The sequence below is a fragment of the Lepidochelys kempii genome, chromosome 25, assembly GCF_965140265.1.
Source record: "Lepidochelys kempii isolate rLepKem1 chromosome 25, rLepKem1.hap2, whole genome shotgun sequence".
Classification (NCBI taxonomy): domain Eukaryota; kingdom Metazoa; phylum Chordata; order Testudines; family Cheloniidae; genus Lepidochelys; species Lepidochelys kempii.
This window is the reverse complement of record NC_133280.1, coordinates 12,906,803-12,933,742: the sequence shown is the minus strand read 5'-3', so window position 1 is coordinate 12,933,742 and position 26,940 is coordinate 12,906,803. Positions and strand designations below refer to the sequence as shown.

General features: G+C 47.9%; 1 protein-coding gene across 1 annotated transcript in view; it reads right to left on the bottom strand.

Moving 5' to 3' along the window:
• Positions 1 to 25,482, bottom strand: part of EFNA2 (ephrin A2) — a 155,287-nt gene extending 129,805 nt beyond the window's left edge. The window contains exons 1-4 of the mRNA XM_073324585.1: positions 25,399 to 25,482; positions 24,242 to 24,374; positions 23,282 to 23,425; positions 9,219 to 10,360 (exon numbers count right to left, since the gene is read on the bottom strand). Of these exons, the coding sequence (XP_073180686.1) occupies positions 9,219 to 9,340 (122 nt within the window). The 5' untranslated portion in view covers positions 9,341 to 10,360; positions 23,282 to 23,425; positions 24,242 to 24,374; positions 25,399 to 25,482. The remainder of the gene's footprint in view (positions 1 to 9,218; positions 10,361 to 23,281; positions 23,426 to 24,241; positions 24,375 to 25,398) is intronic.
• Between the last annotated feature and the right edge of the window lie 1,458 nt (positions 25,483 to 26,940).

The window sequence follows — 26,940 nt, the reverse complement described above, 5'->3', positions numbered from 1 at the left end:
ACAATTCCTCTTTCTTTCTTTCCTTTCTTCCTTCTTTCCTTCATCGGTCTTGCCCGTGCTAGGCTTTTTCCTTAAGATTTCCCACCCACCGCAACCGCAGCATAGAGCAGCACAACTGCCAGGCCACCCCTGCCCTGTCTACACTAACACTCCTGCAGTTGCTAGCACTGCCCTGGTGATAGTGCAATGGTGGGAGATTTTAAGAGGAGTCGCAGCCTGTGGGAGCAGACCTTTCTAGACTAGCCTTTCCAAACTGCACTCCGCTGGCAAACACGTGGCTGAAGAGTTCAGATTTCCCCACCGCACCCCATAGTGAATCACCACACCTGCTCAGGGAATGTCACTGATTTTAGAAAAAAGAAAAGGAGGACTTGTGGCACCTTAGAGACTAACCAATTTATTTGAGCATAAGCTTTCGTGAGCTACAGCTCACTTCATCAGATGCATTATGCATTCCAATGAATGCATCCGATGAAGTGAGCTGTAGCTCACGAAAGCTTATGCTCAAATAAATTGGTTAATCTCTAAGGTGCCACAAGTCCTCCTTTTTCTTTTTGCGAATACAGACTAACACGGCTGTTACTCTGAAAACTGATTTTAGAGATGCTCCACAAATTCAACTACTAAATATCAGCGTGTCACAGGCCGCAGGAGAATTCTGCTTTCTCTCTCTCCCCATTTTGATACATTAGGACCTCACCTCCCAAGCTGTGTCTGCACGGCGCCAGACAGCACCCAAGCAGCAAGGGGCTTGAGTGTGCAGGATCAGCTACACGACGCTGCAATTATATTAATATTTTACCTTTCTAGAAGCGCCTCTCATCCTCTCACCCAAGAAGGCACAAAAGGCTGTGGGGGTGGCGGGAGGTGGGTTTGGTTGGTTTTTTTTTAACAAGCCACGGGCACATGAGAATGGTGGAATTCAGGGCTTGGAATGCGGCTGCCTCTGGGATAAGATGTGATGAGCTCAAAAATGTTAAAACACTCATCAGTGCTGAGGGTGACAATGCTCAGATGTGATCACCTGCCAAAAGATTCATTTAATTCTACTGGCGGGGGGCAGTCCCTAAAAACCTGCTTTACTCCTAATGCAGAAGAGCCAAAATTTTCACCTTCTGAGACCAAGGGCTGTTTTATACAACATACTATTTCTATAACCATATACACATGTGTGGGAAAGTATCACCTATTTAGAGAAACATAGATATGATGTGTGCCTATAGACAGACAGTTATAAATATGTGTTATACACATTACAGATACATACAGATGTATGTGTGCCTATAGATATACGTGTGCACGCATTATATATACATACATGTGTGTGTATTATAGATAAATATAGAGATGAGTGTGCACCCATAGACAGCTATAGATAAATGTGTATATATTATATATCAATGCAAAGAGATAAATTTATGCGTGCATGCCTCTAGACAGATTCTATATGCATGTGTATTGTATGTAGATGTAGATATACGTTTGGCTGAGATATAAAGCCCTCATGTCTCAATTCAAAGTGGCTTTTTCCCCACCGTTCCCACTCTGGCTCCTTTCCCTATTGCTTTGCTCTCGCACAAAGACCAGGTGGATGGCTTAGAGGATTTAATGTGTGGAGTGCATAGGTGAGTAGTGAACCTGCGAACAGTTTCACTCCATCTCAAACCTCCGAGCTCCAGCCTTATATTAGGATTCTGTACATAGCCAGCATCTGGATACCAAATGTGCAACCAGTGGGGAATGTAATTGCAATCCCTAGAAAGAGAGAGAGACAGGTAGAGAGAGAAAATCTTGTCAGAGACATTGGACCTGTTTGTATCTGCTGTTTATTAACTGTGCTTGCTACAGATCTCGGTAAGTGAAGAATAGCTAACAGGGCTTAACGGCCTGGAAAGGAGAGAGCAAGGGGTGGGGGCAAGGTTTTAAACAATCTTTGTACAAAAGGAAAACAAAATAAATGAAAACTAAAAAGGGCTAACAGAGGAGAATGACACGTGTATCAGAGGGGAGCGGGGCAGTTCGGACGGTCGCGTCTTGCATCTCAAATCAGCATTCCCGAAAAAGCCTTTTCACACACACCCCCAAAAAATACGACAGCCTGCTGCAGTGCACGGCATTAATGGAGTGTGGGGGCAATTATCTGCACTCTGTCAAGGACTCTGAAATTAACTGGGCTTTAAAGAGGTCTGAGCGTAGAGTTAGACACTTTCCTTGGAGAGGTTGGTGCAAAAATCCCAGTGCGATGCTTGGAAAAATCTGTGTGGGGCATGAGCTGGAGATATTGGAGAAATTATCCAAAAGGACCATCGCCAACCCCAAGGTCCCACGGAAAGTGCTGGCAAGCAGAGATCTTGAAGACAAGGCCAGCTGGAAGCCTGGCACTGAATGCATGCGCTTTCCCAGTGGGCTCTAACTGCCCTGTTCAATCCCCCATCATCTCTACCTGGCATCGACCGCTCCCCAGAATAATAAAGACGTGTGCCCCTTGCTCCTCTACTTTAAATAAAAGTGTTTTCACTGAGCCAGATTCACCTTTGCTGCAACTCCACTAAGTCAGCAGATCCTGGTGATTAATTTGGCCCATCACAGTTTAACCGTTGCCACCTAAGTTGTGTATGAGCAAAACCATCCAGATCCCAGACTAGCCAAAAGAACCTAAGTTTCTGGGGTTTTGTTTTGTTTTTTGTCTCCTTCATAGCTGCTATGCACTGAACTCCTGGGTAAAGCACGACCCATGCCAGCAGCCAGCGCCCTGGAGTACAAAGAAGTGCCTCTTCCAGATGCCTTTAGCTAAAGCTTTTCAGGTAGGAGACTCCACCGTTTATGGGGAAATAACACAGACAACAGTGTGTGCACGATACGTGGATTGGGGGAATTTGTCCCCACTGAGGGACAGGGGAATGCGGATCAGCCTTCAAACCTGCCCTGTCTGGAAGGGAACCTCCCACTCACATCCAAACAGCAAGACGAACTCTGACATCTCACCAACTCATCTGCGAGCACCTGAACCCCACTCTGGACAGGGCTGAGATCGGTGCCTGGACAGTCCCCAGAAAGCTCTTCCCATTGGGGGGAGTGTCACTGAGCATCACCATGCAGTTGGTCATCTGCCCCGTGGCCTGCCCCATCCTAAGGGTTTACCTCCCTGATGGGGACTATTTGTCCAGCTTGCTGATCCCAGACTTCCACAAAACTGGGGGAGTGCAAGAGAGCAGAGAAGAAACCCCAGAGGCGCTCACACAATAAAAATCAAAAAAATAAATCTTCCGAGGCAAAGAAACAACTTGGCAGGTAAATACAGGGCATGGGTAAACGTTAGACCATTTACGGTGTTTGTCCCTCTACTGGGAACAGAGAGAGAAAATACGTAATACGCTGCACATTTCTTCCTTTCTATATATATAAATATATGGCTGCATACACAGGACCTGCATTTGCTGCAGGAAAGCTGTCACTCTAGAATTACTATAACCTGCCTATTACATAGTTGCAGGTAGAGTGGGGAACGGAGACAAATATTAAATCCACAGTCCTCCCTCTGCCTTTGTAGAGATTTTCAATCATGCACAGGACAGTGCGGGCTTGGTGGGGTTTTTGGCCGTACAGTATCAGAGAGCCCTCTTGGAGTGAAGTCGTTCCTTCCCACTAAACAGCCGTACTCCGAATGCAGCTACCAGAGTTCGTAGAGGTGAGTTCCAATCGACGGACATAACGTGAGCCAGCTAGCTGGAGGACAGATTTTGGAAGCGTTTCAGTATTGGTTCTAACTGATGGCATGAGATACATACGTGCCACACGCACAAAACTCTCTCAACTCCCCACGCTCCATCGGCTTTGCCTTGCCTGTATTTTTAATTCAACCCAAACAATTGGCTCACAAGCCCTACAGATAAGGGTTCCCTGCCAAATGGATTAAAAATATATGCAATGTCTATGTGGGTGCTGCATAAGAAAACCCCCCCGCTCGGGACCTTTAAAACTCTAAGGTACAGCACTCTAGAAAATATACTGGAGCAAACAATCCTGCATTGGCCGAGCAATGGACTGGAGTTCCAAATCAGGTTCTTTTCCATCACTAGAAATTAAACATTCATGGTTTGTACGTTGGGGTTTGCATGCAATCATATAATGGCTTGAGTGAACCAATATGAAAGTCCCTCCTTTTAGATATTATAGTCAACATGCATGTAACATAGTATGACATAGATTTGTAGAGATACATCTATGGATGGGAAACACATATGTCCATTTTACGCGGCTTGATTGGGGTGTTGACAGCTTCATGAGAACAACTGCTACCGCCATCATTTAAGCCTATATAAAAGTATTATTGTGTATATATTACACACACATACACACGCGCGCGCACACAAATAAATGTGTGTATATAAGTACATATATGTTGTATATAAGTGGGTGTATATATAGAAAGAGAGCTAGAGCTAGATATAGATATAGATACATGATCTAGCTAATCTCTCCTACAGGTATTTCGATACTGCCCAATATGAGACTTATTTAATAAAATTTATCTATCATTTTCCAAATGCATGGTTAAAATACCCTTATAAATATGTCCCTCACAATCTATTGAGACTACCTGTATTAAAAACGTGTACAGAACGGGTAGACCATAGTGTCTCAATTTACAATTCATTTTTAATTTGGTCACAATTATCGAGTGTGGAATTACTGTGCAACTCGGACAAATCATGTGGACCGTGAGATTTAACATTGGCTTCTATGGAGTGTAAATTATAATACAAGTCAAAAGGAAAAACATGTATTGCAAAGCCAAGCGGGCGGGTTTTAAGGATTATGGTTTTGTTCCTTTTCTTTCTTTCTTTTTTAATATTTCTCATTTCTCCTTTATTAAACAAGATGGAAAAGAACATAAATCAAAACGGAAAAGGACAAAAAATAGTTTTTTAAAGGTTGAAGCAAACCTCTGCCACCTCTAGAGGTAAATAAATAAAAACACCACTTGTTGGTTTTTTAAAAACCGAACAGAAAACTCAACAGAAATGTCTGTGTTTACTACATCTAATAAACTGCCCTAAATTTCCTGCACTCAGTCACGCAGAATGGAGACATACACGTGTGGCACACCACAATGCGGGACAGAACCGCATCAGGAAAATTCGGCACCTTTAACTGGATCCAAATGCTGCTAATGCATCTCGCTAAAATCCACTGACGCTGTTCATTGTTCGTTTTTCCTTTTCTCCTTTTGCTTTTTTTTTTTCATTTTTCCACCCCCTTGCCCTATTTCTTTTCTTTACAGATATACTTTCCTTGTGAAACATTATTTTAAGTGGTAAATACCCCAACTCCCTCCTACATAACCCCACCCCGGGGCTTGGACAGAGGCGCTGTGGCAAAAAGGGCAATTATAGTGGTGTTTCATGAAGTTGGGAGGTAAAGGTCACGAGCCTTATAACAGAAGGTGAGCATCATTACTGAGATCTTTATATCAAGGGGGAGTGAAGTACCATCAATTAATTTCAGCTTTTAGTACTATTGTAACAATACTTGAGCACCTAGTAACAGAAACTGACCCAAAATAACTGGCAGTACTGTCCCCCAGTTCCAACGACCTTGATCCTAAAGCTGGATCGGTCAGATAACATATGTTAAAGCCACATCCATTCTGTCTTGTAAGGGCCCTCGCACATGTTTGGCATTTAACAGAACAAAAGAAAAGAGCAAAGGCCGTGGAAGCTGGGAAGGAATTGAAGCTGTAACCAAAAACTTAGTAAGGGTGGGTGTTGGGGGGGAATCTCTCCTTTCCAACCCCCCACAAAAATGCGAGAGAGATAATAAAATCCATATGCAACAAAATCGGCCCATAAAGAAGCCATTACTGGGATGCACGCACAAAAGGATGGGATTCCCAAACTTTAGGGTTATCGTATGAGCAAAGCAGACACGACGCTGGAAGAAACTGTACATTTGAGGATCCTGTTTATCCCTCCAAGAGAACATGTGATGGCTGGATAAATAAAGCTCGTAAGAAGACTCTTAACATTCTCCTAACCCTGTGTGCACCTAACAGTCTATAGGTGACTATAGATACATTATATAAGTGACATACTAGTGAGACAGACCGACTTGCACCACAGACCCATGTACAAGTTGTCTCACCAGCACCCACTTCGTACATCATGCTATGCTCATTTGGACAGAGATCCTCACTGAAATACAGTTGGGAGAGCTCTAATAAAATGAAAAAATTTCACTGGAGATCAACTCTAGAATGAAGAGTCCATTCAGACTGTCAGGAACCAAACTGGAAAATAAAAAGTTCTCTATTAAAGGTTCCCCTTGGAGCTTTCCCACAGCAAGAGGGGGGAAAATATCTCTAGCACTGGAAGCGCAAAAGGTCTCCCCATGTCAGAAGCAACATTTCATCTATTTTGCTACCTATTTGTCTATTTCACGATTACAAGGGGGGCACAGGTCTTTACATAAGGATCAGCTAAGGTTCATGTTTCCATACTTGCGCGGATTTAACACTCTGCAGGTTCTGAAGATAGCCGAAAAATACGCTTTTTACCCAAATAAAAAAAACAAGATCTAAAGGAAACAGCACATATAAACCATCTAGTGAATAAAATTAGTACAGTTACTGTTCCTCCAAACTCAATGATCATTATATTTAGTTCCATATAGAGAAGATTTCTGTGATTAGCGGAACTTTTTTTTTTTTGAATTGTAAAAAGTAGGCTTTCTATGGAATTGTCTACTTATTTGTCTATTTCAAGTAGTTTGGGGGGGAGGGGGAAATCCTTATGGTCTTAGTCACCTGAGTTGTGAGGGGGGCGATGATTTCATTTTGATTTAAAACTCAAACTATTTTGTTTTCCAAAAAAATTCAGACTTAAAAGAATTACAACAAACCTGAAACTTTGTTTTGTTTAAATTAACCTCTAAAAGAGCAGAATTAAATTCAAAGACAAATTAAAGTGACCAAATACCATTTTTTTCAACAGCAATGAAAAGAGAAAAAAAACTTTAATTTTTTTTCCTCCTTTACAGTATTTGGGAAATCTTGTTTCCCAATTCTCAGGTTTCCACACCACATGTAATCACTGTTTTGTGGTCTATTTATTAGACACTGGTAGACTGAATAATATTTCGCAAAAGCCATTATGAGCCTCTGAACACAGATAACCCATTTTCTAGTCTCACCACTGAAGCAGCCATGGGAGTTTATTTTAAATAATCATGTGGCAGTACAAGATGCCTTTTGTTATATATTTCGGGTTCTCACAGAGTACGTTCATGGCTCCACAGTATACATTTCACACAGTTAAGCTTTCTTTTAAAGTCAAACTGGAAGGTCCATTCTGTTTTCAAGAGCCCCAAATAGTACCAGCTCAGGATCTTGCATGGAAGGGAAAACTTTAATTTACCCAAAGTTCATCACCAAGGAATATGGAAGAGTTTAAATATCTCACAACAGAAATTGGGCAAATTTAAGAACCCACACCCATGGGTTGCAGAACTCCTAGGTATGGTTCGTAGAGCAGGGCAGGGCGTTCTTATTGGGCTTAATATGAATCTCTAAAGGTAATGTGGCCTTTTTAGGTTCTGACTTCCTGAGAAATGGAAATCCTCACTACTGAAAAATACACACTAATCTGCAGCCCTCCTGCACTTCAGGTAATAACAACATTACTTTCCCACACAGACCTCATCTTTATACCTACTGCAGCTCAGACCAGGAGCAAGGCTTCTTCTTCAGCCATTTGTAAACTTTAAAAAGGCAACTGAGAAAAAGATTCCTACATGAGTCATATTTACCTGCATCCAATATATACCTGAACCAGCAGGCAGTAATCAAAGAAAGATGAACAACTGTCATCTGAGGGACGGTGTTTAATTCAACAAGAAGAGAGTTCCAAAGTGACGTGTAATTGATTTTACAGTCTGCAGTGGTTCTGAAAACTGCTATAATTTGTTCACCTTGGCTAAGCAGACTCACAACTTCCCAGAATTGGCTTCTGGGTGAATGGGTATTTGGTGCCAGAACCATGTCTGCCAAAAAACAGAACTGTAAAATTAATATCTATATCTATTGGGTTTGCATCAGTTTTGTTTCAACAAGGGCTTACAAGTTTAAAAGTGAAACTCTCGCAAAGCCCCTTAAAACTAGCAGCAGTAAATAAAATAAAATATAATGGTTGGGGTTTTTTTTTCCTGTTAAATATGAGACTTACTGGTAGCTGCAGTCTATTATATATATAAAAGAATCCATTATTCACTGCAAATGGATATTGCCCAGAATTGCTTTTTTTGCAACAAATACTTTTATTAATAAAACATACTGATTTCCTGAGGATATCAAATCACTATGCAAGCGAAGCCAAATAAAATAATAGCTAGACCAAATCTATGTCTATATACACATGTATGCATGTGTATTTCTGCCACTCCCAGTTTTACAACAGAGGAGACTGAATGAGCAAATTGACACCATTCATTATTTAGGAATGCTTTGCTTTGCAACAAGTCAGCAATAAACACCCACCCACCCACATACACACAAACACTAGACAAATAAATTAATGTAGACTGTTTGAAACTCTCCAGGTAGGCATCTCTCTCACTTCTTCGGGAAATCAGGCCTTGGCTGAGCTGAAAAGTTGGTGGCAACTTTCATATAAAATAATCACCCCAGTGTCTATGATAATCCTGCCCTTTCTGCTCCCACTCCCTGAACAAACAGAAAAACCCAGACACCATCTGATTTGCACCTTTCACCTTATTTGCCTCAGCCTGACTCAGCCTGAATGGATCATTAACTTTGCATTCTGTCCTGATCACTGCCACTGGGCTTTTTAGAGGAGAGAGGGAGAAGAAAATATGTGTGTGTGTATATATATCTATACCTACATGCATACATAGAGAGAGATCTATCTCCCAAGAGGAACTGCTCTGTTGCAGGCTTGGCGCATCCCTGGAGAATAAAAGACCCTCTTGTCCCAGCCAACACAACCACCCACCAAACAAACACATGTACAACAGCAAAATGATGATGTGAGCCAGATTCTCTCTCCCACCTCCACCAGCCCCCTCCCCCCAGCACAGCTCTCTCTTTACTAGGGCTGCAGGAGAACACTGGGATGTTGGCTCTTTCTCTGATGCTGCCCTGGCTTTGCATAGAAGGGGGGCGGGCGTGGAGGGTGCATGCATTTGGCTTCTGTCCATCTTACCTGGGGTTGCTCTTGTTCCAATAAACAGCATAACGATCCGAGATAACTTTCCCAGCATCATCAGTCCAGACACAAACCCCGACAAGGGCTACCAGCAGCACGGCCACCTCCAAATGCACCATCGTATTTTATCGTCCTTTCTTCCTTCTTTTCTCTCTTCCCCCCTCCCCCCACCTTCCGATGTATCTGCAAGGCTTCGCTTTACCAAGAATGCAACCGGTTCATTTATTCCCAGAGCCTCTGGCTGCCCTTTCTCTTGATGCAACTAAACACTCCTGATTCATTCAGAGCAGTGAATCCCCTTTTGCAATCATTGCTAGGCAGCATGTGCAGTTCCTGTGTGCAGTCGCCCCTTGTTGCAAAGTCTGTTGCAATCGGATCTTTTGGAAACAAAAGTATTGACAGTCTTCAGTATGATCTGGGTGTTACTGGTGTAGGTGGGGCTGTGGGAATTTTTGTTTTAAACAATCCAGCGGTGGATGAAAGTCCGATGGGGTTGGGGGGGGGAATTCACGGATAACTTTCTCCCTTCGCCTTGTTCTCGTGCATTCCCTCTGCACCACCGAAGTCCCTGGTTCTCCAACTCTTTCGGTGGTTTTCCTGCAGGAGAAGTGAAAGGATCCCACGTCTTTAAAAACAAAAAATCTTCAATCCAACCGGTGCAAATGTAAAGGAAAACGAGAGCTAGGAACAGCAGCAGTCGGCAGAATCAGGCGACAGGTTGCAAATGATCCCCTTTCCATTCCTGAGCAGTCATGGTCCAGCCCTCTCCAAAGGGGAGCAAAGTCAGCAGGCAAAGCGTGTGGCTCTCAGTGCCCGAGAGCACTGCCACGCGGACACAGCCCACGGCTTCCGAGGAGGGAAAGAAACAGAGAGCGGGCACCTTGGCCCTCAGCACTAGCGGTGCAAAGGGGGGAAAGGGGGTTCCTTCAGAGTCTTAGCGCCAACCCATCCTCCCCAGCACTTCCACGGCCCAGCAAAAGAGAGAAAAAATATTTCCAAGAGTGAATAATTTCTCCCCCCACCGCCAAAGCAAACTTTTATCCAAGTTCTTCTTCTCTTAAAGGGCCCCTTCTTCCCTTTCTTTCCCCATTAAAAGAGTTGCTGGGTTGTTGTTTTTTTTCCTGGTGCCTTCCCCACACCTGTAAAAACAGAATGGGAGGAGATCTGGGGAACAGGCTCTGAAAGGCGTGTGCCAAGATCAGCTCCAGCCTACAACAGGTTACTCCCGCGCAGTCCCTTGCTCACAGAAATATGCAGCTTCCCTCTTGCATCCAGGATCCTCCCCCTCTTTCACTTCAGACTGAACTGGGCAGAAACCAAGCGACCCAACATGGCAACGAAATGAAGTGCAAAAGGCAGCGGCTGGGTGTGAGGGCTGGGGGGCAGGAGGCCTCTCCTCGTCCCGTCTCCCCCTCCCCCCCCCACCCCCCCTTGTATTTTAATGCAAGAGCAGCATGATCATCAATTAGGCCCCCCCCATCCCTCAGTCCAAAGTTGCAGGGATGTGCAGGCGAACGGCTCCCCTTCTTCCCTGCCCCCGCGGCTGCTGCAGCGCCCGCCCGGGCCGCCCGCTGCTCAGCGGCTCCTTGGCCGGAGTCGCCGGGTGCCGGGGAATCGAACCGATCTTTTCACATTGTTGCCACTTGCGCTCACCCTACCCGCGGCTCGGCCCCCCACTCGCGGGGGCGGGGCGCCGGGCTCAAGGTTGGTTGGCCGGCACCAAGCTCACCCGGGCTTGGCCCCACCTCTGCCGGTGGGGGTCTCTTGCCGAGTCGGTCTGAGCTCTGGGGGGCGAGCGGGAAGGCTTGGAAGTGGCACTCAGCGAGAGCCGGAGCGGCTGGGCTGGATGGACCTGGGCTGCGTTTTTCACGCCCTGTCTCAAGGCTTGGGTGGGTTTAGTTAGGCGTCTGTTCCTGGGGGTCTTTTGAGTGACCCCTGCAAGGGATCAGCATCACAAAAACACAGTCAAAGGGCCCAAATATGGTGTAGGAAGCCAGGCCGACTACCTGGGGTGATAGATCAGATACAATACTCTGCGTTTATACAGCCCTTTTTATCTCTAGATCATCCATGATCAAATCAAATAATAATCTAATAATATGAGAGTTTGCATTGATAGGTCACTTTCATTCGTAGCTCTTGTAGACGGACAACATGTATAATCATACTTAACACTTATACAGCCACTGCAATGCCAGTTGGCCCTTTGCATTCATAGCCCTATCCCATTATACACAGCACCTTTCATCCCCAAACCCCGCACAGACTGTATAACACAGGGGTGGCCTGCTGGCACGCAGTCACCCACCTTCAAGCAGAGACAGAGCAAGACGTGCCCCGAACCCTGCAGAATCACTGATGTCAACTGCGGTGTTTTCGACCCACTGCTGCAGGATAATTTTCTAACACCAGTGCAGGGGAGGAGAACTCTTAGCCAGGAATGCAGGAGCAAATCCATATGAAAAACACCTTGGGATCGTTATATTCCAAGCAGGCAGACAGGAGCTTGGTTATTTAAGGTCTCTTCTAAAAGACCCACACACAGTAAAGTATATGGTGAGCCACTTACAGGCCTCAGATGAAAGCCTGATACTGCAAAGTGCCCTCACCTTCCAATGACTTCAAGTGAGAGCTGAGGGCACGCAGCACCTTATAGTTTCAGATCCCAAAGCACAAATCATCACCTCAACAGGATAAGCTGATGCTGGGGGGGATTTGAGCCTGCAGCTCCGTCCAGTCTAGTCTAGCCACTCAAATGACAAAGCCATGCCCTCACTCAAATCTAGTATTGCTGAAGCTCCAGATTTATAAAGGTGTTTAGGCACCTAAAGCTGCAGATAGGCGCCTAGTGGGCTTGTTAAAAATGACGAGCTGCCCACTGAAGTCAGTGGGAGTCAGATGCTTTTGTACATCTGACGAGGTGGCTAGCGGCATGTTTAGGGTGGCTAGCGGCATATTTAGGCACCTATTTACCTCTTTAAATCTGGCCCTTAATCTCAGCTACTGCTTTAGTTTTGGAGGAGGGGTGGTTTTTTTAACACAAAACAAGCTCTGTTAGAAAGCACCTTGGATACATTCTCTGGATAGGTGCAGTATGAATACAATACGGATTTGCATAATTATTTAGCAAATCTCAATTGAAAATGCTAGTGAACTGTGGGTGTTACACCCCCCAAAAATAAAGGCAGAATTCTTCCTCCTCCTGTGCAACTGACTTCTCTGTCATCAAGGTTATACATCTCTTTATCTGACTCCCATCAAGATATTTCTCTATCAAGCCACTGTCAACCAATCTTTCTTCCTGTCAGCACGAAGCTATCATAAAGCTGTCCACTTGTCCATCAGTTTTACTTGTTTTCATTCATCAAGCCCAGCCACTAAAAGCCTTTTCCCCACACCAACGGGGCTCACACGTGGTCCCATCATGTATGATCACAGCGGCAATGGCCAGCAAGAGAACAGATTTGGGAAGAGGGGACCGGCCGCTGTTGGTGTAGTGTCAGGCTGCTGTCAGTTGGGCTGTGTAAAACTGCAGCCTGCAGTGCAAGGGAGGGGAAAATAAACTAAAACCAAACAAAAACATATTTTGTCCAAGCAGCAGAGCAAGAGAAGTGAGCTGGAGGCTCAGTAAAAACTAGAGAAGTCCCCAAGTCAAGCTAGAATTGAGATTTTTCCAAGACCTTAAAGCACCTAGAATTGGAATGCTGGGAACCAGGAGAGGACTCTTTAAAGAACAGTGAGTTACTCTGGCCACTCATAAATTCATCAATAGCTTAGCATGGTCTGAGGTGCCCAAAATGAGCTTATGAAGCAGAACTATTGGGAATAGGTTGACTCTGGCCTCGAGCCTCTGGAATGGCATTCACGTGATCCATAACGATAACAAGCTTTCCGTGACAAGGGGAGAGGGGATTTCATACTGGAGAAAAGCTTCTCATGACTTTGACCTGTCAAAAGCTGGAGCGAAACAATGGCATCTGTCCCTAGGAAGAAACAACCCAGGATAAACATTATATGTTTGGACAGCAGGCAGAAAAGGTACCCAGGCTGAGAACTTGCAAATGACCTTTGCCACTTAAACAGTCTCTGATAGAAAGCCTCTCACGTTTGTGCTGATAAGACAGGTCAAAGTGGCTCAGAAAGCTCAAGCATTTCAGGATGGCTGCTTGGTATATAGTATATTACAGATTCTGATGTGGACCGGAGAAGGAAGCATCTGATCATACGGGAGACAACTTCGTTATACCACTTCCAGGGTATAATTTCATGGCTGGTAATCATCTTTCTGATTGTGTTTACGGTAGCGCCTAAAGGTCTCAGTCAGGATCAGAGCCCTACTGTACTAGGCACTGTACAGACACATAGTGAGAGATGGTCTCTGTCCAAAGAGTCTAACTAAATCAAGGAGACAAAGGATTAGCATCCCCATTTTACAGATGGGGAACTGAGGCCCAGAGAGATGCCCAAGGGAGTCCATGGCAGAGCTGGGAATGGATCTGAGCTCCCCTGAGTCCCATTCCATAAGGTCATCCTTCCTCTCAACTCCCTTTGGTTTCAAAACAATTTGCACCTGTTTACGCCAGGGCTATATTCAATCCCTTTTTTAAATCTAAAAGGGGAAAAATGCCTGGACCTGCCCAAGCATCTAGCTGCAGCACAGAGAGGTGGCCCACAGAAATCAGAATTTGGGACATCCGAGGACAGGGGGAGCCTCGTGTTCTTGGAGGATCCCCCTCCAGCTGACTGATGGGACAGAGAGAAGATCCCCCCTAACATGGATGGGATTAGTGGGACCATAGGCAGAGAAAAAGCACAATCCCTCCCATGGTCAATCCCTGACACCGGGCTGCCTGGCCATGTTACTTCCCAGCTGGATGGTGGCTGCTGGCAGGAGGCTTACAAATGCCAATTAAGATCAAAAAACTTTTAACTTCAAACACAATCGAGAGAGCAGAAACACAGAGAGAAATGTTTTCTCCCCCACGGGAGCTTTCAGAACGATGAGAGCGTTCTTTTAAATTCACGGCCAGCTCCCATCCGGGTTACCCCTGTCCTTGCTACACCATCTTCTAAAAATAACAACGACACAGCTCACATTTTTGTGTGGGGCTCCTGATCCTGAAGGATCCCAAGCTACACGTACGGGGAGGGACACTTCGCCAAGGACAGAGGTGCAGCCTGCCCTGGGGTGGAACACAGCAACTGAGAACCTACAAGCCTGCCCACAAAAACGTACAGACAGAGGGTAAATGGCATATCTAGCACAACTGGAGCAAGAAGGAGAATTCTGAGAGGCTGAATGTAAACTCCAACTCGGATATTCAGTCTAGCTGCCATGTTAACACCTCTCTTGGGGCTACCACACAATAGTCAAGGGACCAGAGATCTGGCTCTGCTATAGACTTTCTAAGTGACTGCTTAGTTGCTCTGTGTCTCGGTTTTCTGTTCTGGACAGAGGGATGCGGAGGGACAAGGGCAATATCTACATGGATCTGAGGGAGAATTGATTCATTCCTGTTTGCAAAGCACGTTGAGATCCTTCAGCGGAAGGTGTTAAAGCAGAGCAAAGCATTATTAGCTACAGGGTCGGTGACAGCTACAAGTGGGGAGGATCTGGGCTGTACAGCTCATCCAAAAAATAGCCCTCGTGCCCCACTGGCTCAGTATTCAGAGGGAAGAGCGCCATCTACTGAAGCACCAACCAAAACTGATGGGGAGGTGGTCTCCCATCCAACAACTGGATCCAGGCTGACTTTACTTCAGTTATGCAAAGCAACAGGCCGGCAGCAAGCAGAGGGCCTGCCACAGCTACAGCCCAAAGAGGATGATGCCCTGTGTGGCAGCTGAGGGGATCGCACTCAGACCAGAAGGACAAGTCCCAGCAGGGACTGAGCAATAGCCTTCCCTCCGTCACCCTGCGTTCCTAAGCCCGCCCAGAGCGGGCTCAGAGGAGATTGCCAAATGCTGGACACAACCCCATCTCCCAGCAGGGAGCTTGGCATCAGGAGACAGCTGGCATTCCCTCATTCCCTTCTCACTACCACTCCAATTCCAGCGCTGCTCTGGGTCCATGGTGCTGGTGGGACCCACCTCAAGACATGGACAGGGGGATCAAAAGCTATTGGTGGCATTGGGGCCAGTGGTTTCCTGCAGATATCCTTCCACTGAGCTGGTCTGGTCCTTCCCGTCTTCCTGGTGCTGGCTCCCAAGGAAACCCTGCATTTCTGACCCACCCCCCATGACTACCCCACTTCCCATCCCCGCTGGATCCACAGAACTGCGAGCCACACATGCTAGTGCCCCTCCCAGCTCAGCACCACTGAAGGCTGAACTGAGGCAGCTCCAGCAGAGGAAGATCAGAGGGATGCGGCAAAGTAGGTGAAACGTCTCTCTCAGCACATCAGCTGAAGGACACATTTCCCTACCGCCTGCAGTCACAAATTTAGGCCTCCTCTTATGTTCTATCACACTTACAAGGTAGAGCTGAGCTCGGAGGGGGGGTCAGGCAGAGACTTTTCCCTAGGCATTAGAAGAGAAACTCCATGCTCCGGCAGCTTTAGATTCCCCAGCTGCTTTGTGTGTGTCTGTGAGACATCCAGGATCTTAATCATAATCATTAACAATACCATACATTTTCATAGCACCTTCTTCCCCCATCTCCGCACCCAAAAACTTATCTACGGACACTGGCTCAGGCAGCAGGTTTCAGGTGTGGATCCAGAGTTCAAACACCCCAAAGTCGCTGGCAATGGGATCTGGAATTTGGACTCAGCCCATTATTAAGGCAGGGGTGTGTTTGCAAAAATTGAGACCCGACCCCCCACACACACACACATGTATGATGTAAGGGATTTAAGATCCATGATGTTGGGGTTTCTGATTCAAGGTTGGATGTGGAATGTGTTTTGCATTTGGCAAATCTCCTTTGAGTTCAGGAAGCCCTGGAGACCCAGGAATGGACACTCTCTACTCTCAGGTTTCAGAGTAGCAGCTGTGTTAGTCTGTATCTGCAAAAAGAAAAGGAGGACTTGTGGCACCTTAGAGACTAACAAATTTATTTGAGCATAAGCTTTCGTGAGCTACAGCTCACTTCATCAGATGCATCCGATGAAGTGAGCTGTAGCTCACGAAAGCTTATGCTCAAATAAATTCGTTAGTCTCTAAGGCGCCACAAGTCCTCCTTCTCTCCTCTCAGATGCCCTATCTATGGCATACACAAAGCTACATTAAAGGAACTTTATTAAGGTTGCAAAGCCAAGCCCTCGAATGTTAGGAAATGCCAGAATTAAGGTTGTGGGAGCAACATTAACTCAGCCCACTTGTGGATGTGCATTAGGATACAGTCTTCAATTAACTGATCCCATGTATTATTTTTCCCACAAGGCCCCTGCCCCATTCAGTGCACAGAATGGACAGTGTTCACTTAACGAACAGCTGGTCAATATTTCGTTTTCTCCTCGTACCTGCAATTTTGTTGGCATAGCTCATTCCAACCCTTTCCCCCACCTCTGCGTGAAATCAGCTAAGCCAGCATGGGCAGTGGGTATCCAAGGCCAGGACAGGCTATGCCTTCCTTAGCCCAGGCCGTGGCCCTGCCCATGTTTGCTACAAGGCCCCACCTCCCTCCCCCATCCCCTGAAACTGGTGTAATCCACACACCTCCTGGGGGTGGTGTTCTGTCCCATCTAGTGGCACCGAGACCATTTAGAGATTAATGAGTCTGCTCCATTGCCTTAGCTAAGGGCCCTGTGGCGTTTAGCTCCTGCAGTAGAGGCTCATGCATTTAGCTCCAGAGGTCCCAGGTTTGATCGGGCCCACCGACAACTGGGGTGTGTCGGTGTTACACTGTCAGAGGTGCAGTTCCAGGGCCATGTAAGCCAGCCAAAGCGCAGTTTTGCTGATGTAACTGCACCTACACCAGCTCTGACACCTCTTCACGCCCCTGGCCGACACAGCTATGCCAGCAAAACTCTACAGTACAGACCTGGCCACATTGACACCCACACGGTTCATCAGCAGGCTTGGAACCTTCAGAGCCACCACACAGAGCTCTACAGCGAGTGGGGGGGGGACACTTCGCTGGTGAGGTACACCAATATCTGCTGACAGCAGAGGAATGGCGAGTCTCAGGAATCCTGGGTTTCGTTCCAGGCCCTGGAGGGGAGCGTGCTCGAGTGGGCACAGAGTCTTCTACTCATTCCCTCCAATGTTGACCCGTCCTGCTGTGTCTCCGTTACCCTGTCCTTGTCCCAGTCCCACTTTCCACTCCTCCGGCATCTCATCCCAGTCCCGGTTTCCTTGTCCAGCCAGTCCTAATCTCTGACCCCTCCAGAGTCCCAATTCCCCCATTCCCAGCTCCTCACGTTATTTGTCTTTCTCCCCCATCCCCACGGGCTTCCAGTCCCAATTTCCCTCCCCAGGATTTTTGTCTATGCTCAGTTTGTTTCATTTCCCGACATCTCCCCCCCCCCCCCCAGCTCCTTGTCCCAGTCTCTTGGCCCACTCAATCCCAGTTCTTTCCCCTCATCAGATCTGCCTCCCCCACTCCCTCCCCTGCAGGTCCAGCCTTTGTCCCCTCTATATTTGAATTAAACAGCTTCTTCCTCCATGCTGCAGGGCCCAGCAGGAGAGTCATCAAGAACACAGGATAGACAGTCTCCCTGCACGCAGTTCAGGTGCCACAACTCAAACTGAGACCAGCATGGCCTGAAGCAGTCCAGAGATGCAATTGCAGGGAAAGTCCTGCTCAGCCCTGAGCTGGAGCATGCCCCGTGCGCTAGAGACACAATCTTTGGGAAATTTAGCAGTTAAAAATCTAGGAAGGCTCTGCTGAGCATGTGCAAACTGCAATTTTTCAAAGCTTTATAACTTGGCCAAATCTGGGCAGGTTTTCACAGAGATGGTTAAAGGCACATCCCTGACACAACGGCCACTGCCTGGCAAATTTCAAGTCCCTGCTCTAAAGTATGGGGACATTAAAGCTTTTCAAAGGAAAGGTTGCGAGAATTTTTTAGCATGGGCAAAACAATGTATTTTTCCCTAGGCAGATTCTTTGAAATGGCTTAATTGTTTTGACTGAAATTTTCCAGAGTAATTCGGCCTCAGACAGACACCCAGCAAGGAAAATGTCAGCCCAAATGGTTGAAGTTTGGCAGTTATAAGTGACGGAAAACAGGATCTTATAATGGGAAGCATTGAGCCACCTATTCACGGCTTTGCTACTGATCTGCTAAATGACTTTGGGCAGCTAACTACATTTAGATTGCAAGCTCCTGGTGCAGGAACTGTCTCATGCAAGGTGTTTGTACAGTGCCTAGCACCATGGGGTCAATGATCTTCATTGGGCCCTCTAGATGCTACTATAATATGAACAATAAAGGAATGGGAAAGGGAGGAGACTTCCCATTCCAAGCCCTATGGCTCTAACGGATAACACACATGTACGTATTGTTGTGCTGAGCATCACCAAGTGACATCAGATTTCTCTGGTGTATTTTCCTTCTATTCTTTTGGTGTATTCTTTCTTTTTAAAAAACAGAGTGAGCCAGGATCCTCAGCTGGTATAAATCAGCCTCAATGGTGGGATGCTGATTTACACCAGTGGAGGATCTGGCCCTGTGCTGTTAATGTTCCTACAGGGGGAAGATGTTGTGTGCTGGGAGAATTTAGCTCCGCACGCACTTGAGTGCTGGGAGGAGAGAGGGGAGGGCAATATGAAGGAAACAATGATCCAAGATGCTTTGTCCCTATGTATGTGGCTCATGTGTGGCGATGGTGTGGTGCAGTCCATGCGGTGCCTCTAATAAAATAATACTTAGGTGCTGGAGAAGCAGAAGTGGGGATGGGCTTTATACCCTTTGTGCCTGCAACATTCTGGGCTGCTCTAGCGTAACCATGTCCCCTGCATAAGTTAAAGCAGCCCCCCGGGAGCTCTTGGGTACAGGAAGATCCCCAAAGCTGGCTACGGGTCACTTTGCAGTTTGGAACAGCACAGAAACTCCAGGACAGCATGTGCTACGAAGACTCCCCCTCTCACCTTTAGCACCACCCCTGGCATGCCACCTGTGGCAGGGCTTGTAAGGAGGACAGCACAGGGCCCTGCCTGCCCCTGGCTCTTCATGGCACAGTTTTGCCCCCTGTAAACCACCAAAGCAACATATGGGGATAACCCTGGAGACAGAAACCATCCACTAGCTTTTCTATAGGTGTTTTAAATCCATAGGTCTTTCACATGCTCTCCAAAGCCAGTGGACTATTATCCCATTTTGCAGATGGGGAAACCGAGGCACCACATGATTAACGGCCAGCTGACCAGAACAGCTCAGTTTCCATTTAGGCACTTAGTTGAAGCAGCCAGATTTTCAAAAGTGCTCAGCAGCCAGCACCCCCCATTGTCCAAACGTTCCAAACAGCTAACAACTTTGGGGGTCCAACTTGAGACCCCTTGTGGGGGCCTGGTTTCTGGAAAGTGCTGAGCACCTGCCCTCTGACAATCGGGTGACTTTATGGTACCTAAAGTCAGGCACCCCAAACCACTCGTCACTGGTGAAAATCTAGGCCAATGAGAGCTCCTGGGTGCTGAGCACTTTTGGAGACCATCACTGGCTCGCCCAAGATCACACAGTGAGTCAGTGGCAGAGTCAAGAAAAGAACCTAGGAGTAGCAGCATCTAATATTTGAATAAAGCAATGAAGCCTGAAGGGGTTCAGACCAGTGTTTTCAAAAGTGGTCACTGATTCTGGGCACTCGACGGGAAACCCCCAGGGCCTCGTTGTGGAAGGGTTGTGCTGCCCACCCGCCCCCAAGCCCCGAGTTCCACTCGAGACATGGGTGCTGAGCAGCTTTGAAAATCAGACCTGGGGTGAATCAGGTCAGGCCACCCAAAAACGAAGGCACCAAAACAGCCAGCTGGTGCTTTCGATAACGCTGCTGTTGATAATAACTCTTTCACTTTCCAACCGCTCCAAGTCGCAGCCCAGTGAATAGTTACTGTTCAATCCAGGACAGCACTGATTTCCCGTGCTCTGGGGCCAAAGCGGGGGCGTCTGCTCAGTTCTCACCCAAGCAAACACTCACTGACTTCACACTTCAGTGGGAGGGTCACATGAGTGGAGACTGACAAAGAATGCCAGGGACCCAGGAGAATAAACTGGCTGTGTGTGAAATCCCATCAGAGCGGCTTGTTTTTTCTGACCTATCGGCAATTTCCAGACATCAAATAGAATACAATGATACTACTACTCAGCTTGTCTAGGGTGCTTTTACATACCCAGAGCACTGAATCAACATTCAGGTCATAGCACCCCCTGTAGGGGGGGTAGGTACCATTACCTCCATTTTACAGATGAGGAAACACTCACATGGAGGGCCAATGACCTACCTGAGGATGCACAGTAAGTCAGTGGCAGAGCTGTGAATAGAACCCAGGAGTCATAGAATCATAGAATATCAGGGTTGGAAGGGACCTCAGGAGGTCATCTAGTCCAACCCCGTGCTAAAGCAGGACCAACCCCCCAACTAAATCATCCCAGCCAGGGCTTTGTCAAGCTGGGCCTTAAAAACCTCTAAGGATGGAGGTTCCACCACCTCACTAGGTAACCCATTCCAGTGCTTCACCACCCTCCTAGTGAAATAGTTTCCCAATATCCAACCTAGACCTCCCCCACTGCAACTTGAGACCATGGCTCCTTGTTCTGTCATCTGGTACCGCTGAGAACAGCTGAGCTCCATCCTATTTGGAACCCCCTTCAGGTAGTTGAAGGCTGCTATCAAATCCCCCCTCACTCTTCTCTTCTGCAGACTAAACAATCCCAGTTCCCTCAGCCTCTCCTCATAAGTCATGTGCCCCAGCCCCCTGATAATTTTCGTTGCCCTCCGCTGGACTCTCTCCAATTTGTCCACATCCCTTCTGTAATGGGGGGCCCAAAACTGGATGCAATACTCCAGATGTGACCTCACCAATGCCAAATAGAGGAGAATAATCACTTCCCTCGATCTGCTGGCAATGCTCCTAGTCATACAGCCCAATATGCTGTTAGCCTTCTTGGCAACAAGGGCACACTGCTGACTCATATCCAGCTTCTCATCCACTGCAATCCCCAGGTCCTTTTCTGTAGAATTGTCGCTTAGCCAGCCAATCCCCAGTCTGTAGCAGTGCATGGGATTCTTCCGTCCTAAGTGCAGGACTCTGGATTTGTCCTTAGTGAACCTCATCAGTCCTGGCTCCATACCCTGAGATGAGCCCACTAGACCATACCGCCTGTCCCTGCTCTATACTGGTTAGCCCTAAAGGGCCTGAAACTTGTACTTGAAACCCCCACAATCACCATTGAACCCGTGGTCTGTGGTCTGGGAGAAGCCCACAGAGATGGTCAGCCACCATGTGGTTTGGATGGGGAGCAGGGTGAGGTCTAGGAGCACGGGTCTGGCCTGGAGCTGGCTGGGTGGTGCTCCAATTACAGAAATGCTAATGGGATGCAGAGGAGAAGGGTTAAGTGCTCTGCAAGCAGATGGGTAAAGAATAGTTGAGTCCACAGCAAACTGCTCACAGCTTGCAAAGGAACCTAATACCCAGTGCAAAGGGGGGAGAGGAAACAAGTATGTGTGGTAGCAATTTCCCACCAGCCAATGGGTGAGGGAAGCGGATGCTGGCAGGAAGTACCTGAGGGGGAGGCCCCAGGGTTGCTGGGGTGTATGCAGGCAGCTGAATCAGGAGGACTGTAACTAGGCTGGTTTTGAGGGACTGGGGTCCTGAATAGTTCAGCCTACTCACTTTGTTGCCCCTGTATATTCCAGGCCCATCCTGCTGGGACATTTGGGCTGAGTGGGCTAGGATGTGGGATGAGGGGCTAGTGCTTCTGGCAGATTTCAGAAGTGTGAAGTGTGGAGGTGTTGGCAGAAGGAGTGGGGGGTTTGGTGGAGTCAGTGGGGCTGGGGTTGAACAAGGAGGGTACTGCTGCTTTATAGGTCTGGGCAGGTTTAGGGGCATCTGAGCGGAGGTGTTCCCTTGGCAGGAGGACTGGGGCCACGAGGTCAGCAGGAAGCTATTAAGAGAGGAAATGTTCGCTCTGGCGCAATCGTTCCCTGGGATACAGGAGAGTGGTCTGCAGGGCTGGCTGCAAGGGGAGCTGGTTGCTTGGTCTCGTTAGGTCATGTCTGCAGGGGGAGCTCACTTTGCGGAGTGGTCCCTAAAAGAACAGTTCCATGTGGAGGTGGGGCGGGCGGGTCTGTTTGGGCCTCTGTCTCTGTACGATGGGGACTAGCGACTTTCGGTCTGGGTCACACCCTAGGGACTGGGGCTCAACGCAGAAATCACCAGGAGACATTCCCTGGCTCGGGGAGGTCAGACGAAATGAGGCCAGTTCATACCTAACCCTGCCCTGGCAGAAACGCAAGGTCTCTTCAGGGTTTGCTGAGGGCAGGAGACCAGCTGCTCGAAAAGCTGAGTCACCTACTGGCCTTGGTGCAGCAGATCAGCCCTTACCTGCCCCATTTCCCCGTCCTCCAGGGGGCTACAGCGAGCTGGAGGAAAAGGACATGGAGCCCAACTCTCATCCACTGACGTCAGCTGGAGTCTGGCTAATGGTTACAATGGGGAGTGGGGGCGAGGGCAGGCCTTAGTCTTGTTTCCATACAGAAAATCCAGCAGTGATGCTCAGAAGGTAACCCGAGCCCCTGAAGGAATAAACAGCAGCATTAGCAACTGGGAAACCCTGTCTGGAAAGACACAGGAGCGGTGGAAAGACCCAGGTCTTACTGATAGCTGCCCGCCTTTCTACAATATCTTCCTCTCCAGCATCTCCAGCTCCGCACTAACGTTAGCTATGCTTGGATAAGCTGGCCATTTAATAGCCACCCCGAGACCTTCATTTCCTCCTCAAGACGTGCCTGCTCCCAACCCCAGAATTCCAGCTATCAGGATCACACACACACACACCCACTTTGTCCAGCTTCACAGGACTCTGCCTTGTGCCAGCTGGTGCCTTAGATGGGAGCCAAATTCAGACATGGGGTGTGAGGGTGCAACACTACAGAACATGCACAGATTTGAACCTACTTACAGCAGCTGTGGTTTGTCCTGTAAATTCTCTGGGGCAGGGACTCTCAATTGTTCAGCACATTTTCACTTCCTATGGTACCAGCTGCAGTTACAGCCTGATCCAAACCTCAGGACATCAATGGAAAGACTCCCATTGATCAGGCCCCTAAACAGAGACATTAATAATGACACTTAATACACTTTTAAGCCTCACAGCATCCCTTGGGATTAATCTGTTTTTTTGTGGCTGCAGATACAGAGGCACTGAGAGGTTTACATCAATATTTTCAATAGTGGCCACTAGTTTTGGGTGCCCAGCTAAGACCCCAAAATTAAAGCTTGCAAAATTAATGGCCAGTTTTGAAAATTTAGGCTAACCAGCTTGTCCAAGGTCATGCAGTGAGTCAGTGGCAGAGTCAGGAACAGAACTCAGGAGTCCTGATGCCAAATCTCCTGCTCTACTAGACCAGGGAACAGGGACCCAGGTGTCCTGATTCCCTGTCCCCTGCTCTAACCATTAAACCCCACACTGTCCTCCCAGAGCTGTGAGTAAAAGCCAGGAGTCCTAACTTCCAGTCCTTTTCTCTAACCACTAGACAACACTGGTTCGGAGAAGCTCTGCCAGGTCGCACCTGGGCAGACAGGTTACCCAGCTCCGCCAGTGTTCAGGAAAGTCATGGATCAAATTTACTGGAAAATGGCTTGTAAGAAGAGAAGCATTGAGAACACAAGAAACAGCCCTGGTAATCTTTTCTCCTTGTTAGCAGTCTCCCGCGACAGAGACGAATGTTTACTTTATTCTGAGGTTCTGTTTTACTTTCTATGTGTCCCCTCGTCAGGCCCAAAGCTCAGCCACAGCTTTTCATATCTTGATATTTTTTCCCCTCTGCTAGTTCTTTGTAATTGGAAGAAAAACATGTTGTACGATTTTTTCTTTCTTTCTTTGTAACGATGCTAATTAAGAAAAACACCCCCTACTCACCTTAATTATGGCAGTTCTCAAATCTCCAACCTTCTGCTACTCTAGGGGCCAGGGCTGGTTGTAAGGAAGTGTAATTTACACCTCTTTGCTCTAGCTTCATCAGAGCTGGTCCAGAGAACAGGAAAAATATTTGCTAGTGGGGAAAAAGAAAAAGAGAGAAAAAAAGGAAGAAAGAAAGTGAAATGTGGCACAGAAACTAATCTGTCTCTTTAATAACACATATGGCTACTGCCTGTTAGACGCAACAGTTAAAAGAGGGCTCTTATGACTTGCTGGGAGTTTTTGCAAACCTGGATTCAAATCCTTAGCAGGACATGAGTATGTCTGAGTGGGGGAAGGGGGAGCCTCGGCCCCTAGAGGAGTTGATCTGCACCATAAAATGACTGCAGATTTGGGACGTGATTGGCAGCTCTGCTCAGGAGAAATTCAGGACTGCGAGAGCCAGGACTGCAGAAGGTCAAGAGTGAGGTGCGTTGGCAAAGCTGCGTTGGGAGGGAAAGAAATGGAATGGCAGGGGGTGCTGTGGGTCAGGACTGAGGGGCATTGGCAAAGCTGTGTGTGTGGGAGCCTAGCATGGGAATGACAGGGGTGAGGCAGGTCAGGTTTGAGGGGCATTTGCAGAGCTGGCAGGCCGGAGGGGGAGATTCAGGACTGGTACAGCAGGGGGGCTGCAGTCAGGACAGAGAAGCTTTGGAAGGAGTATTAGGAACGGGCCTAGCACCGGAGTAGCAGGCAAGGGGGACAGCAGGTCAGGACTGAAGGCATTGGCAGAGCTGGGTATGCGCAGCAAACCCAAGATTGGAATATCAGGGTGGACTAGGGGTCACGACTGAGGGGCATCACCAGAGCTGGGGGAGGCAGGGCAGGACCAAAACAGCAGGGGCTTGTTGCAACTGGCAGGGCTGTGTGTGATTTGGGGCAGTGGGGGAGTAGCTTTCCCAGCATCTGCCCACACTAGGCTTGGCTTTAATCCAATGCTCTTAGTCCCTCACTTTCATGAATACCAAACTCACCCAAAAATGTTTACAGGGCGGGGTGGAGTTTGCTAGTTAAGTGAAGACACATGTGGGAAATTAAGGGCTAATTTACAACTAGGCCAGGCAGACACTGGAGGGGGAGGAATACAGAGAGGGAAAGAGACAAATCCATTAACTCACCCAAATGTCAGGAAACCCAAAGTAATGAACAACCACAAGTACATTACTGCCAGCTTATTAGCATCCCCTGTCAGCTCAGGCCTGTCCGCTCCCCTAAGCCGCGCCGGGCTGGGAGGCCAGTTGTCCTGAACTGTAACAGCTTCGCTCCACACCGGGCAGCATGAGAAGTATCTGCACTCCCAGTTCAAGAGGGATCAGCTGGCACAGAACCACTGCCCCTCCTCTCCTAAAGGCAAATAGCAATAAGGCCCACACTTTTAACAAGCGGAACCCACTACCGAGAGTGGCGGTGGATTCTCCATCTCTTGAAGTCTTGACATCAACACTGGCTGCTGTTCTGGAAGATGCTTTAGTCAAACAAGCCAGTGGGCTCGATACAGGGATAACCGGGTGAAATCCTCTGGCCTGGGTTATGTAGGAGGTCAGACCAGGTAACAGTCTGGAAAACACAGCCAGCCAGCGGCAGACGCTAATGCTCACAAGCCTTTTTTGCCCATCACACGTGGTTGTGAGCGGTCCCTTCCTGTCTATGACAGCTGGGTGCCAGCCTCGGGAGACTCCATATGGTGACACTAGGCAGCACAGGCTGGGAACTAGAAACCCAGAGAGAGCCACAGGATCTGTCTCTCTCCTGCAGTCTGGAGAGAGAGATTCCCTTTTCCAGTTGGTACCCGTGCTGCCACAAGGGACCCGGCACACAAGGGGCTAGCAGCTGCTGAGACCCAGAGCTGCTGGCCCGGATTGAGACGTGTAATGTCTTGTCTTGTAATGTTTTGTCCATCAGCAAAACTCCCTCGGAGACACATTTGCACTGATTGTTGCATAGGAAGGACTCAGCAGTAGGGAGCGAATAACCCCAGGCCATTGGCAGCGGAGCTTTCAGAGGAGAGTTCTGCTTAAAGGGCAACAGCAGGATGCAGCCAGCAGTAAAAAACACCTGGGTGCAGTTTGCCAGGAGAAGCCATAAGAAACAGATCTTCCCAAGGCAGGCTGGGTGGGCAGCCTCCTTCTCTCTGTCCCATCCCCCTAGAGAGAGTTCACACCCACCTGCTGGGGCTGTGATTTTCTTTGTATTGATGAAAATATTTCAAGTGGTCTGCACAAAATGTGAGCCACAGGGGTAGGGATCTGCCCCGGTGCAAAACCCTGCCACTTACACCACCGCAGCATGAGCTGCAATTTAAACCCTGGTCTCCGGAGTCCTAACTACAAGGCTGTCCTCGCCCTCCTGAAGAAAGGCGAGCCAGACTGGAATGCCCACAAAATACAGCTCTGACCCAGTAATCAGGGGGCAACAGGCCTGCCTCCATGCCAGAGGAGGGAAGCAAGTGAAACACACTGCTGCTGTCCTAGTGCAGTGGGCGAGGACCAGGCTCTCTCTCTTAGTTGGGGATTGGTCCTGTTTGAGCAGGGGGTTGGACTAGACGACCTCCTGAGGTCCCTTCCTACCCTGATCTTCTATGATTCTCTCCTCAGAATGCAGCACCTGGAAGAACTGTGCTGCCCGATGCTCATTAAAATGCCAGTCCTAGGAATCCAGCT